Source organism: Galeopterus variegatus, unplaced genomic scaffold (genome assembly GCF_000696425.1).
Source record: "Galeopterus variegatus unplaced genomic scaffold, G_variegatus-3.0.2 Scaffold2264, whole genome shotgun sequence".
Lineage (NCBI taxonomy): Eukaryota > Metazoa > Chordata > Mammalia > Dermoptera > Cynocephalidae > Galeopterus > Galeopterus variegatus.
Window position 1 is genome coordinate 19,991 of NW_007728375.1, and position 11,715 is coordinate 31,705.

At 48.8% G+C, this 11,715-nt stretch overlaps 1 protein-coding gene across 1 annotated transcript in view; it reads right to left on the bottom strand.

Moving 5' to 3' along the window:
- Nucleotides 1-11,715, bottom strand: part of LOC103597282 — a 128,703-nt gene that overhangs the window by 1,198 nt on the left and 115,790 nt on the right. Inside the window, exons 12-14 of the mRNA XM_008581098.1 lie at nucleotides 5,736-5,829; nucleotides 4,649-4,763; nucleotides 3,929-3,982 (exon numbers count right to left, since the gene is read on the bottom strand). Coding sequence (XP_008579320.1) covers nucleotides 3,929-3,982; nucleotides 4,649-4,763; nucleotides 5,736-5,829 — 263 coding nt within the window. The remainder of the gene's footprint in view (nucleotides 1-3,928; nucleotides 3,983-4,648; nucleotides 4,764-5,735; nucleotides 5,830-11,715) is intronic.

Genomic DNA, 11,715 nt, shown 5'->3' on the forward strand with positions numbered 1-11,715 from the left:
CCCCGGGCCCGGCTGGGCCCGCTGCTGCCGCAGCTGCCGCACTGCCTTTGGGACACTTCCCCAATCTAGCAACACTTCCGGTCAAAGGATTTCCTGGTACTTGGCCCCGAACTTCCCTCCTTAACTAGGCTCCCATTTCTTCTCAGCGCCCCTTCTGTGCTGTAGTGTCCCCGCGTTTCTGCACCAGGCGAGAGCACGTGGCTCTGCAGTGCGGGCGCCCCGCCCTCGCTGGGCCTCTAGGGTCAAACCGCAAAGCATCTGCGGTTGGGGGTGGGGCTGAAAACAAAGAAAGGCTCAAAAGCATTTGGATCAATGACATCCCTGACCTTCTGGGAGACTGAACCCCCAGAAGGTGACGCCACCCGCGGAGGAATACCGCAGGCAGCCCGCACCCCCTGCTCTGTGCAAGCACGTGACAAATCACAACAGTTGTGTCCGGTGTGTATTAATTCACCCTTTCACCGTTAACGTGTCACGGCCCAGGAGACTGAGGCTGGAAAGGCCGCAGTGTGGCTCCTCAGTGTCCCTCCCCTGACAGGCGGGCGGGCGTCTCACTGCCCCCGCCCTGCACCTCGGGTGGCCTCAGTGACTCGCTTCTCATGAATACAGTGCATAGTGGAAAGGACACCGAGTGACATCCCACACTCAGTTAGGAAAAGTGCCCATCTTCCACCAGGTTCTCTCGGGCCCCAGACAGAGTCGCCACTGGCGAACTGGAGGAGACTTCTGTGACCGCAGCCCACCCATGAGGCCACCAGCTGATACCCGTGGAGCAGAGAGGAGCCATCCTGGTGGAGCCCTGTCCCAACTGCAGGTCTGCGTGCAGAATACATGCACGCTCAAGCCACTGAGCTTAGAGATGGCTGTATCACAGCAACACATAGCAAGGTCAGTCTGGGATCAGTCAGGAGCCTCCAGGCTGCTGTGGTCTGTAGGGCCAGCACCAGGTGGGACAGAGCGAGGGGGTCACCACAGGTTGAGGTAGGACAGATGGACACTTGCGTGGTGTCTCTCTCAGTTTGAGTGAGCCCTGCATGTCTGTGCACGTGTGCAATAGGTGTCTCCTACACTCCTCTGGAGTAAAAGTACAGAATTCTGACAAAAAAGTCAGCAAAATAATTTCTTTTTAAAATGTTAGGTTTACCCATGTCATCTAACAATAGGGTTTAGATTATAAATCTTTTATATTTGGGGGAAATGAACATGGGGAGGTTAAAATAACCATACTAGCAAACTCATATGCACTATTCATATGAATGTCTCTCTGCATATGTATAAAATGTCTCTTTTTTAAAGTCACAATACAGGAGCGCACTTCAGAAAGTTCATAAGAAGATTCCTATTATCTCTCAATTCTATTTTCCAGCAAACTTTCTGAAGTACCCTTGTATATGCTCCCTTAACTTTTTCTTTCCTGAAAGTTCAAACTTCACATTCCCCATCACTGTGATGCTGCTGTCGAGAGGTGACATGTATAGCAGCCAGTCCTGCTGTTGTCACACCTGTAGCGTGACCACGTTCAAGTGAAAGCGTAGCAAGTAGCCCTCGTGTACCTAACCAGACACAGCAGTTTGTTCCGGGGATGGAGCCACACTTCTCGTGCTCAGCCCTCGTTTGACTCTGGCCATGGGTGAATGTGCGTCTCACCCAGGAGCTGACAGCACCCTACACTCAGGCCCCTCTGAGGCCCATCCCCATCAGCTCCTTTCCATGTAAAGACCCGATCATCTGCTGTGAGCAAAGCCGGGGGTAGGGAAGGGAGCTTCCTGAAATGTGGACCTCCAGGCTTGGAACTTACCCTCATTCCGCTGGCGTCAGCCCCTCACCCAACGCACACAGGTGCCTGCACAGAGCACACTCAGCCACATTCGCACACGCGTGTGCTCACACATGCCAGCGTGCCCTCGAGCTTTCTATGAGCAGGGTCTCACCTATGCAGTATTCTGGTTGAGAAGTTAAATGTGCATGAGGAACAAGCTGCCTTGGCCAAAAGGGAGCTGAGAGAAGGACGGAGGATTTCTGCCAGGGCTTCCTGTTCTCCAGGTCCCTAAAGAGGGGTGGGGATCCACAGGGGGTGTTGAGCACTGTCCCTCGCTAGAGGCTTCCTGGAGGAAGCACAGGCTGCCCTCCTAGGGAGCCCACAGAGGCCCAGCACATGAGCTGTTGCAGCCCGTGTTGTTGGTTTCAGTTTGTTGAGGTCGTAGGTTTGGTTCATTTTTTTATACATTCTCAAGCAGGAGTCTCTAATGCTTTCCCCCAACATTGTCCCTAGAGGTAGGTTCCCTGATGGCCCAGATCTGCCATCTTTTGCACCTGCTCAAAGCCCACCACCTCGGATGCCTCCGACAGCCAGCCTGGGTGGCCCCACCTAGCGCTGGCCTTCTTTCTTCCTCCCTCCCCCAAGAACTGAGAGGCAGGAGACGAGGAATCAGCCAATAGGCACAGCTGTCCTGTTACACACTTCCACTTCCACAGGGTCCCTGTCATGTCGCCACGTGCCCACTTCTGTGGGGATGACAATGACTTTCCCCTTGTGGGATGGGACGTCTCTGCCATGAGTCCTGCACTCTTCACGTCCCTAGCAGTAACTGGACTCTGCCTCACTGGTATGTTGGGAAGCTTGGAAGAGGGAACTTGAGGAAAGCAGTGCAGTTTCTGGCCCATGGTTAGTATCTGACTTTCAGACAACCAGTTTAAACCCTCCCACAGCCTGGTCTAAGCACCGTCCCTATGTGTGCAGCGCTGCTCAGATGAGGGCTCACAGCAGGAGCACAGTGGCGCTGAGCAGCTTTACCGCCAGTGGGTTCACCCCAGCAGGGAGCAGAAAGTCTCTCTAGAGCTCCTCAGGCCATTCTAACATGAAGTCAGGGCTGAGAAAGGCGGGCTCAGGCCAGTGATCCTCAAAGATTCTGCTCATGGATTTATTCACTTTCAAGTTTAATCCAAACCCTGATAGCCACGGTTTAGATGACAGAGGGTAAACTGTCACAGGCCCCTACCGAGGTGCAGTGGGGACAGGCTGACAGGGGTGGGGGAAGGAGTCTGCATAGGGTGCGTCAAGTCACCAAAAGTCCTGACTGGAACTGGAGCTGCAATTTGGCCATGGGAGGACCCATCAGAAAGAGACCTCTTGCCCAGTGGACCACGTGGTTCTGGACAGTCAGCCTCCGCTGTCACCATGCCCTGTGAGGCCGGCCCTGGTCACCTCCCTAGAGGTGCACCTGTTCCGGTCACAGACGCCTCTCTCCACCTGGGGGCTGTGCCCTGGTGCCACCCCAGTGGCTGGTCCCCAGAACCCTCTGTGAGTTCAGCAATTCCATGAGCCACTTGTGGTGCTTTTAAATGGCTTTGACAAGACAGAGGTGGCATCTCACGGATGGATGGCTTTAATGATAACCAAATTTCACAAAGGAGAAACTGCCTTTGCCCCTTAAATGATATATTTAGGTAGTGCTTTTCTCCATGGTTTACTAAGCCTCACCACAGTAACTCTCAGGGCAGGCAAAATAGTTACGAGAAATAACTGTAACTAGTTACTCAGACTCTGGAATACCCAGCAATTAATAAAAAGCGTGTCTCAGGCAATTCTGTTCTATTAATGTGAAATCACAGGAATGGGACTCCAATCCCAAAATCTCAAGACTGTGTTACCATAATCAAAACCAGGGGGACAGACTGCTGTATCTACTTGAAGGGTGACCTGGAAATAAGCTCATTACCAAAGAGGAAAGGATCTCGTTAGCCTACGTGGGCATCTGTTAGTGACTGACGGTGGTATCCACACTTCAGTCTGTACGCGTACACACCATTTACAGTGGGATCCACTGTAACCGAGCAAACATGGGAGAAGGGTTTTCATCTGGGGAACGCCTGCTCACTCGGGCTGAAGAGTACAGGACTCACCTGGGCTGGGCCTCCCCACACTTACCCCGTCCTCGCAGGTGGCAAGCCCCAGCAGTGAAGAAATGCTGCTCTGCGACAGCTGCAATGCAATGAGATGGAGGGTCACCACCCACCGAGGTGGGAAGGCCTTGCTGTGGTCTGAATGTGCGCCCCTCCAAAGCTCATGTGGAAGCCTGACCCCCAGCGTGGCAATGTTGAGACGTGGGACCTTTGGAAGGTGATTGAATCATGAGGGCTATGCCCCATGAATGGATTAATGGATGGGTGGGCTGTCACAGGAGGGGCACTCATGGCTTTATAAGGAGATCCCCTTGCCATGGGATGCCCTGAGCCACCTTGAGACTCTACCGAGAGTCCCCACCAGGAAGAAGGCCCTCACCAGATGTGTCTCCTCAATCTTGGACTTCCCAGCCTTCGAAACTGGAGGAAATAAACTTTTCTTTATAAATTGACCAGTTTCGGGTATTCTGTTATAAGCAGCAGAAAACTAATACAGTAGTCATGCTAAAATCTCCCATCTCCTAAAAATTAACACGTCACGTCTATATTGCCTGTCTTCTCTTCAGAGCTTCAGTCTCACAGCCTTAAGTCAAACATGACTGCTAAGTCACAACAGGGAGACACCGTGTGGGTGGAGGGCGGGCCCCTCCCCCTGTCCCTGCAAAGCTCCTAGGGGCTGGAAGAGCTGCTCACGCAACTCTGTGCGGATGCAGGGGTGAGCGGGGCTCCGGGCGCCGGCTCCTACCTTGACTTTCACTCTGCACTGGGGTCTCGAGGGGCAGTCCAGGAACACCTGCAGGTGCCTCTTGAGGACAGGAGCCGTGACCACCCGGGAGCAGTCCCCACAGTAAAAGGTACCTCTGTTGTGTGAACATGCATAAGGAAGACCAGACCAGAGTAGACAAGTCAGAAAGTTCTAGCAGCAGACAAACATCTTTCTAAACACGAATGTGTGCTGAGAGAGAAAAGGGGGTTTTGCTCTCAGAATCAAGTTCCTGAGATAGGCCCATGCTCAGCCTGTTCTGAGGGATGAGCATCGGCTTCAGGTACAGGCGGCTGGAAGCTGTTGAGGGGACACTCACACAGAGAAGCACCATGTACGTGGAGCACAGAGGCGGACGGCAAACCTCCCGGGAAGCAGTGCCAAGGCCCCTGGGAGGCCACGCTCCCCCCACGCCTGAAGGGAACGCCTCCTCCCGCGCCCGGCACCTATGCTCCTACAGCCACCCTGTACACCCATCTCCCTGCTCCCGTCTCTTCAACGCGATCCAGCGATGACTTGTGTATGTGCAAGGCCACCAAACCAGGAGGCGTCAAGGAAACGTTTGCTTTTTGCTTCTTAAGCAGCAGAGAAGTAATGAGCACACCCCTTTCTGTCTGTCACAGGACAAAGTCCACTTGAGAGGACAGAAAACTGACTCTAAAGGGACGAACTGCAGTCCTGCCCAGCCCAGTGGCGGTGGGGACTGTGTCAGCTCAATGGTCTCCAAAAGGCCCACAGCTCCGCTAAGGACACGCTGCACAGGCGCGCTGAGTCTGTCCTGCTCAGTCACGTCTGTCCTCCTTCATTCTCGAAGCTGGAAATAAAGGAGCTGAGGACAAAACCCAGCTCTTTTATCTTTTAGGAAGAGGAGGAGACACAAGGCGCTGCAGAAATCCCTGTTAGGAAAACGCAGAAGGCTCCACCGGCCTCTTCCTGCCCCTCCGCAGACCCCAGGCTGCCCTCGGAGCTCTCCGGGAAGCTGGCCCAGGCGGTGAGGCCACGGCCCCGGCCTGGGGGGTTGCCTGCCCTTTGGCCCCGGCTGTTTTCAGGCCAGCCCCTTCCCCCTTACCTGTCTTCTGGCCTCTGTTCCAATCTCCCACTGCCACACTGGTCACACACAGGCCACGAGAAAGCAGTGCTCTCGTCCACACCAACCACAGCACCTGGACCCAAGGAGAAGGGAAGCCAGACTCTTAGAGGCCCCTCTCGGCCTCTCAGTGCACAGACACACACGAGGGGCCTTGGATTTTTTTCTCACTTGTGAGTTTATATAAATGTCTCCAAGGTTTTTATAATATCCATTTTTTGCACAAAGTTATAATGAAAAGAAAGTTCTGAAACTTGCCTACAATATTACCACCTAACCAGTATTTTCATTTCTCCTCGCCAGTCTTTTTCCAGATGCAGGCACATGTCACTTATTACGGGCAAGCCATCCGTGGGGGGCCTCATTCTACTGTCGAGGTTGCTGTGCACTGCTGTGAGGACTGTGCTATCGATCCGATCGCCATGCCAGTCAGGTGATGTGCACGGTCCCCATGTTGGATATCTGGGTCTCCAAATTACGTCAGCACCGTGGCGGTGAATATGACTGTACACAGGCGTTTTCTGTACTGAGACCCTTCCTTAGGATAGACTCTTGGAAATAGAACTACTGTGTCAAAGAGTAGGAGTGCTAGAGACACAGAAAAACCTGTTCCGAAAGTGCTTCCCAAGAGAACTCTCCGGTCACACTGCCACCCTTCACTGACTGCCAGTCTCCNCTGTGTCAAAGAGTAGGAGTGCTAGAGACACAGAAAAACCTGTTCCGAAAGTGCTTCCCAAGAGAACTCTCCGGTCACACTGCCACCCTTCACTGACTGCCAGTCTCCACACCGCATGCTCACCTCATCCTAAGAATCTGCCTCCATGACAAGCATAACGGAATTGCTCCTTTCTCACTTCTTTCATAAAGGAAGATAAATACTCATATTGGTTTGTTAATATCTTCTCTTATGTGATTTCTCTGGTTTCCTCGTATAACTTCGTATAATGTATGCTATACGAAGTTATTACGCAATCTAGCAACACTTCCGGTCAAAGGATTTCCTGGTACTTGGCCCCGAACTTCCCTCCTTACTAGGCTCCCATTTCTTCTCAGCGCCCCTTCTGTGCTGTAGTGTCCCCGCGTTTCTGCACCAGGCGAGAGCACGTGGCTCTGCAGTGCGGGCGCCCCGCCCTCGCTGGGCCTCTAGGGTCAAACCGCAAAGCATCTGCGGTTGGGGGTGGGGCTGAAAACAAAGAAAGGCTCAAAAGCATTTGGATCAAAGACATCCCTGACCTTCTGGGAGACTGAACCCCCAGAAGGTGACGCCACCCGCGGAGGAATACCGCAGGCAGCCCGCACCCCCTGCTCTGTGCAAGCACGTGACAAATCACAACAGTTGTGTCCGGTGTGTATTAATTCACCCTTTCACCGTTAACGTGTCACGGCCCAGGAGACTGAGGCTGGAAAGGCCGCAGTGTGGCTCCTCAGTGTCCCTCCCCTGACAGGCGGGCGGGCGTCTCACTGCCCCCGCCCTGCACCTCGGGTGGCCTCAGTGACTCGCTTCTCATGAATACAGTGCATAGTGGAAAGGACACCGAGTGACATCCCACACTCAGTTAGGAAAAGTGAGACGCCCCCTCCGGGGCTGCCTGAGGCTCAGGGAAGGCTTCCTACAGAAGGAGTGTGCGGGCTGGGGATTGGGCTGGACTGGCCGATGAGGCTCAGGGAAGGCTTCCTACAGAAGGAGTGTGCGGGCTGGGGATTGGGCTGGACTGGCCCTGCACACCCCGAGGAAAGACAGAAGACACAGCTGTGAGGCTGTCAGAACCACGACTGCTCTGGGTCATGCTGGGGACTGAGATGGTATGGTTTCCTGGGACGTGAAACATCACAGAAGTCCTCTAGACACACTGGCAAGCTGCAGACCATTCCTGCCGAGAAGTGGTAAAATTAGATGTTCGAAGAAAAAGTAAGATGTGACCCGAGTTTCCAGAAAAGCAGACGAGTCTTCTTACCACTCTTAGAGCAAAATAACTCATTCCCCACTAGAACAAACATTAGGAGAAACTTTACCTGTAGACAAAACAGAATTATAAGAACTAGTAGGCTTGGTTAATTAAAATGCATTTATGCAAAGCTTACTCGAATGACTTTTTAAAAGATGAAAATTATAGATCTTGATTTTGAAAAGGCTGCCCCTTGCAAATCTAATCGAAAGTGAGTCAAAGAGAAAACTGAAGTCAACAAAGGCTTATCATGCAGCCAGAAAGGAGCGTGGGCCAACTTGCACCAGGCAGACATGTGAGGACCCACAAGGGGAAATGAGCCAACACCAGCCGTGTCCTGCCCTGGCCGCGTGCCAACCCTGAGCTCGCGTTTACTGCGCGTGGCAAATGCTGCATGAATTAATAAAAAGTAGTCGGCTACCAACCAAAGTTCCCCTGGGATATCCGTGGGTGTTAATGGCATTTACATTTATAAGAGATTAAGCAATTTCCTTCCAATTTGAGAACAAGGCAGGAGTTGAGGAAATGTATTTCATACGAGGTCTACAAACCATTGGAAACCCTTTCCGACAACCCTAAATGAACATCAAGGGATAACTGGGAAGTGTGCCATTAACTGTGTCTAAAACACTCACTTAAATGAATCCAAGAAAGAAAAAAACAATTTTCATCAGGGTTAAGGATTGTTACACCATACTCTCAGCTTGCCTGCGGTTTGCTGTTAAAAGCCTTTACTTTGCTAGTTTTATGTACAGAAATCTCTTGTAATTAGGTTTGGGAAAGGTATACCACTTAATTATTAAAACAGCTTTTTTAAAAGGTTCTTTCAGGAGAGAACAGAACTGAGGCCACCAGAGGTGGGAGGGGGAAGGGAGAGAGGGATTAGCAAGAAACTGGTAAAGGGCCACAAAAACGGATTGCATCGTATAATGTTGAATATACTACCTATCCTGATTTGAGCATCACCTATTGCACATGGGTATTGATATTCAATGCTATACCCCAGAGATATGTACAATCACTTATGTTTCAATTTAAAAACTTAAAAATGAAAAGGTTCTCTCAAAGGGTCCTAAGGGAAATGCCTCAGTCACAGAGGCGATCAGCACAAGCCCAGTGTACAAATTTCTTCACCAGGTTTGAACTTTCTGCTAGGCCCTGCTCCCCCACTGATTTCCTGACTGAAAGCAGTCGGGGCTCACATTTTTTCCTTCTATTTATCAACATTGTTTGAAGACAGGACTTCGCTACCCCTTCCCATAAAGACCTGATGCATCCGTTTCCCTTGGTGGTGTACCAGGTCCCATCCGCTGGCCAGCCACAGGTAAAGAAGTAGTAAGCAGAACGAGGGAGAGAAAATCAGGGCTATCAAACGATTTCACCCAGAAAATAAACCAGAAAGAAGTCCCTGCATACTCTGGGAGCTGACTGTGAAGGAGGAGCTAGCACTATCCCCTCTGAGGTGGACAGACAGATGCCACCAGCTCCCAGTGAGTGACTGACTTGCACGTCGTGTTTGGAACTTGTTCAGGGTCCTTTCAGGACCTACTCAAAGAAAATACTTAATATTCAGCTGTCTGTGACCCAGCCACTCACCTGACTCAGTGGCCATTGAGAACTGCCCAGTCCCCAGCACTGACGTGCTGTGGATGTGAAGGAGCTCCCTTGGAGCCCTGCTGGGCATAAGTCACCACTGAGACCTTCTGGGCCAGAGTAGGCAGAGCAGGGCAAGGCTGAGGGGCTGAGAAGGGGGCACCTGCCATGGTCACAGAGTAGTGAGGCCTCCAGCCTCAGGTGGACTCGATGGAGTTGGCACTAGGCGGGCTTGCAGCTAGCTGGTGCACATGGCAAATGCACCTTGGTGGCACTGGCCACCACGTAGCTGCAGCCTTGCTGTGAATGCTCCTGCCTAGGAGGCTCAGCCAATCTTTGCTATTTTGCAGCTGGGTTTTTTTCCTCTTAGTGCCCAACTGACTGGTTCGCACCAGAGAATCTGGTAGTATTCAGCTCTGCCTCTGTTTACACATCCCACAGACTCACCCACAGGTCTGCAGGGCAGCTTCAGAGCAAGTCTGGATGCAGATGAGACCCATGGGGAATGCTACATAAAAATGGCCCAGAAGAAAATGGTATTGTCAGAAACTTGGATCTACATAAAGAAAAGAAGAGCATTAGAAATAAAAGAGGGTAAAATGAAATTGTTACATTTCTTTTTCTGAATTTATCTAAAAGATAATAGTTTGTTTAAATAATAATAACAACCACGTATTTAGTGGTCATAGCTTATGGTAAGTGAAATGAATGCTAGCAGTGTTGCCAGGGAGGGGAGAAGAATGGGGAACACTCTGTTATGAGATAATTGCAGTACCTGTGAAGCAGAACAGTGTTATTTGAGAGTGGACTTGGTTGTAAATGTATATTACAAACTCTAGGGATACCACTAGAAAAAAACTTAAAAATAAGTATAAATGACATTCTAAGAGAAAAGAGAAAATGGAATCATAAAATGCTCAATTAATATGAGAAAGAGCAGAAAGAGTGGAAGACAAAAAAAGAAACAGGGACAACAAATAGAAAACAGTGATAAACATGGTTGATATTAATTCAATTATGCCAATAACCACTTGAAATGTGAATTGTTTCAATAGACAAATTAAAAGACAGAGAACTATCACAGTGAACAAAAACTAAGGACCAATTACATGTTGTCTACAAGAAACCCCCATTAAATATAAAGACACAGATAGATTAAAGGTAGAAGGAGAGAGAAAGATATACCATGCTAACACTAACAAGAGAAAGCTCGGCTAGCTATTTTAATTGTAGACAGAACAGACTTCAGAGCATGGAAAATTACTGAGAATAAAAAAGGGAAATAAGTAATGATAAAGGGGTCAATTCACTAGGAAGACATAATAATCCTTAATGTGCATGCACCTATCAATGGAGTATCAAAATATACAAGGCAAACTGATAGAATTTTGAGGAGAGATAAACAAATTCACTATTATAGTTAGAGATTTCAACACCCCTCTATCAGTGATTGATAGGAAGAGTAGGCAGAAAAATGGCAAGGATAGTGTTCAACTGACAGCACCATCACTCAACAGGATTTAACTGACAGTGTTGAATTCTTCATCCAGCAATAGCAGAATATATAGTCTCCTCAAGTTCACATGGAACATTCACCGAGATAGACCACATTCTAGGCCACAAAACACACCTTAACAAATTTAAAAGCATAGAAATCATACTAAGTATGCTCAGACCCCTCAAGTTCACATGGAACATTCACCGAGATAGACCACATTCTGGGCCACAAAACACACCTTAACAAATTTAAAAGCATAGAAATCATACTAAGTATGCTCAGACCACAAAGGAATTAAACTAGAAATCAGTAAAAGAAAGTATCTGTAAAGCCCTAAAATATTTGGAAATTAAACAACACATGAGTCAAAGAAGAAGTTTCAAGAGGAATTTTTAAATATTTTGAACTAAATGAAAATAAAAACACAACAAAATTTGGGAGATGCAGCAAAAGCAGTGCTTAGAAAAAAATTTAGGCCACTAAATGCATATATTAGAAAAGAGAATCTAAAATCAATAATCTGAGCTTTCATTTTAGGAAATAAGAAAAAGAAAAGCAAATTAAAAGCAAGTAAGGAGATTAAAGCAATAAGAAATTTAGAGCAGAAACAATGAAACTGAAAAAAAGGAAATCAGTAAAGAAAATTAGGAAACCCAAAATCTGGTTCTTTGAAAAGTTCAATAAAAATTGATAAATTTCTAGCCAGGCTAACCAAGAATAAAGAAGAGAAGACATAAATTACTAATATTAGAAATGAAAGAGGGTCATCATTACCAATCCCATGGACATCAAACAAAAATAAAAGAATATTATGAAAAACTCTATGCCCACAAATTTGATAATTTAGGTGAAATGGACCAATTCCTTGAACAATGCAAATTATCAAAACTCACACAAGGAGAAATAGACAATCTTTTTTTTTTTT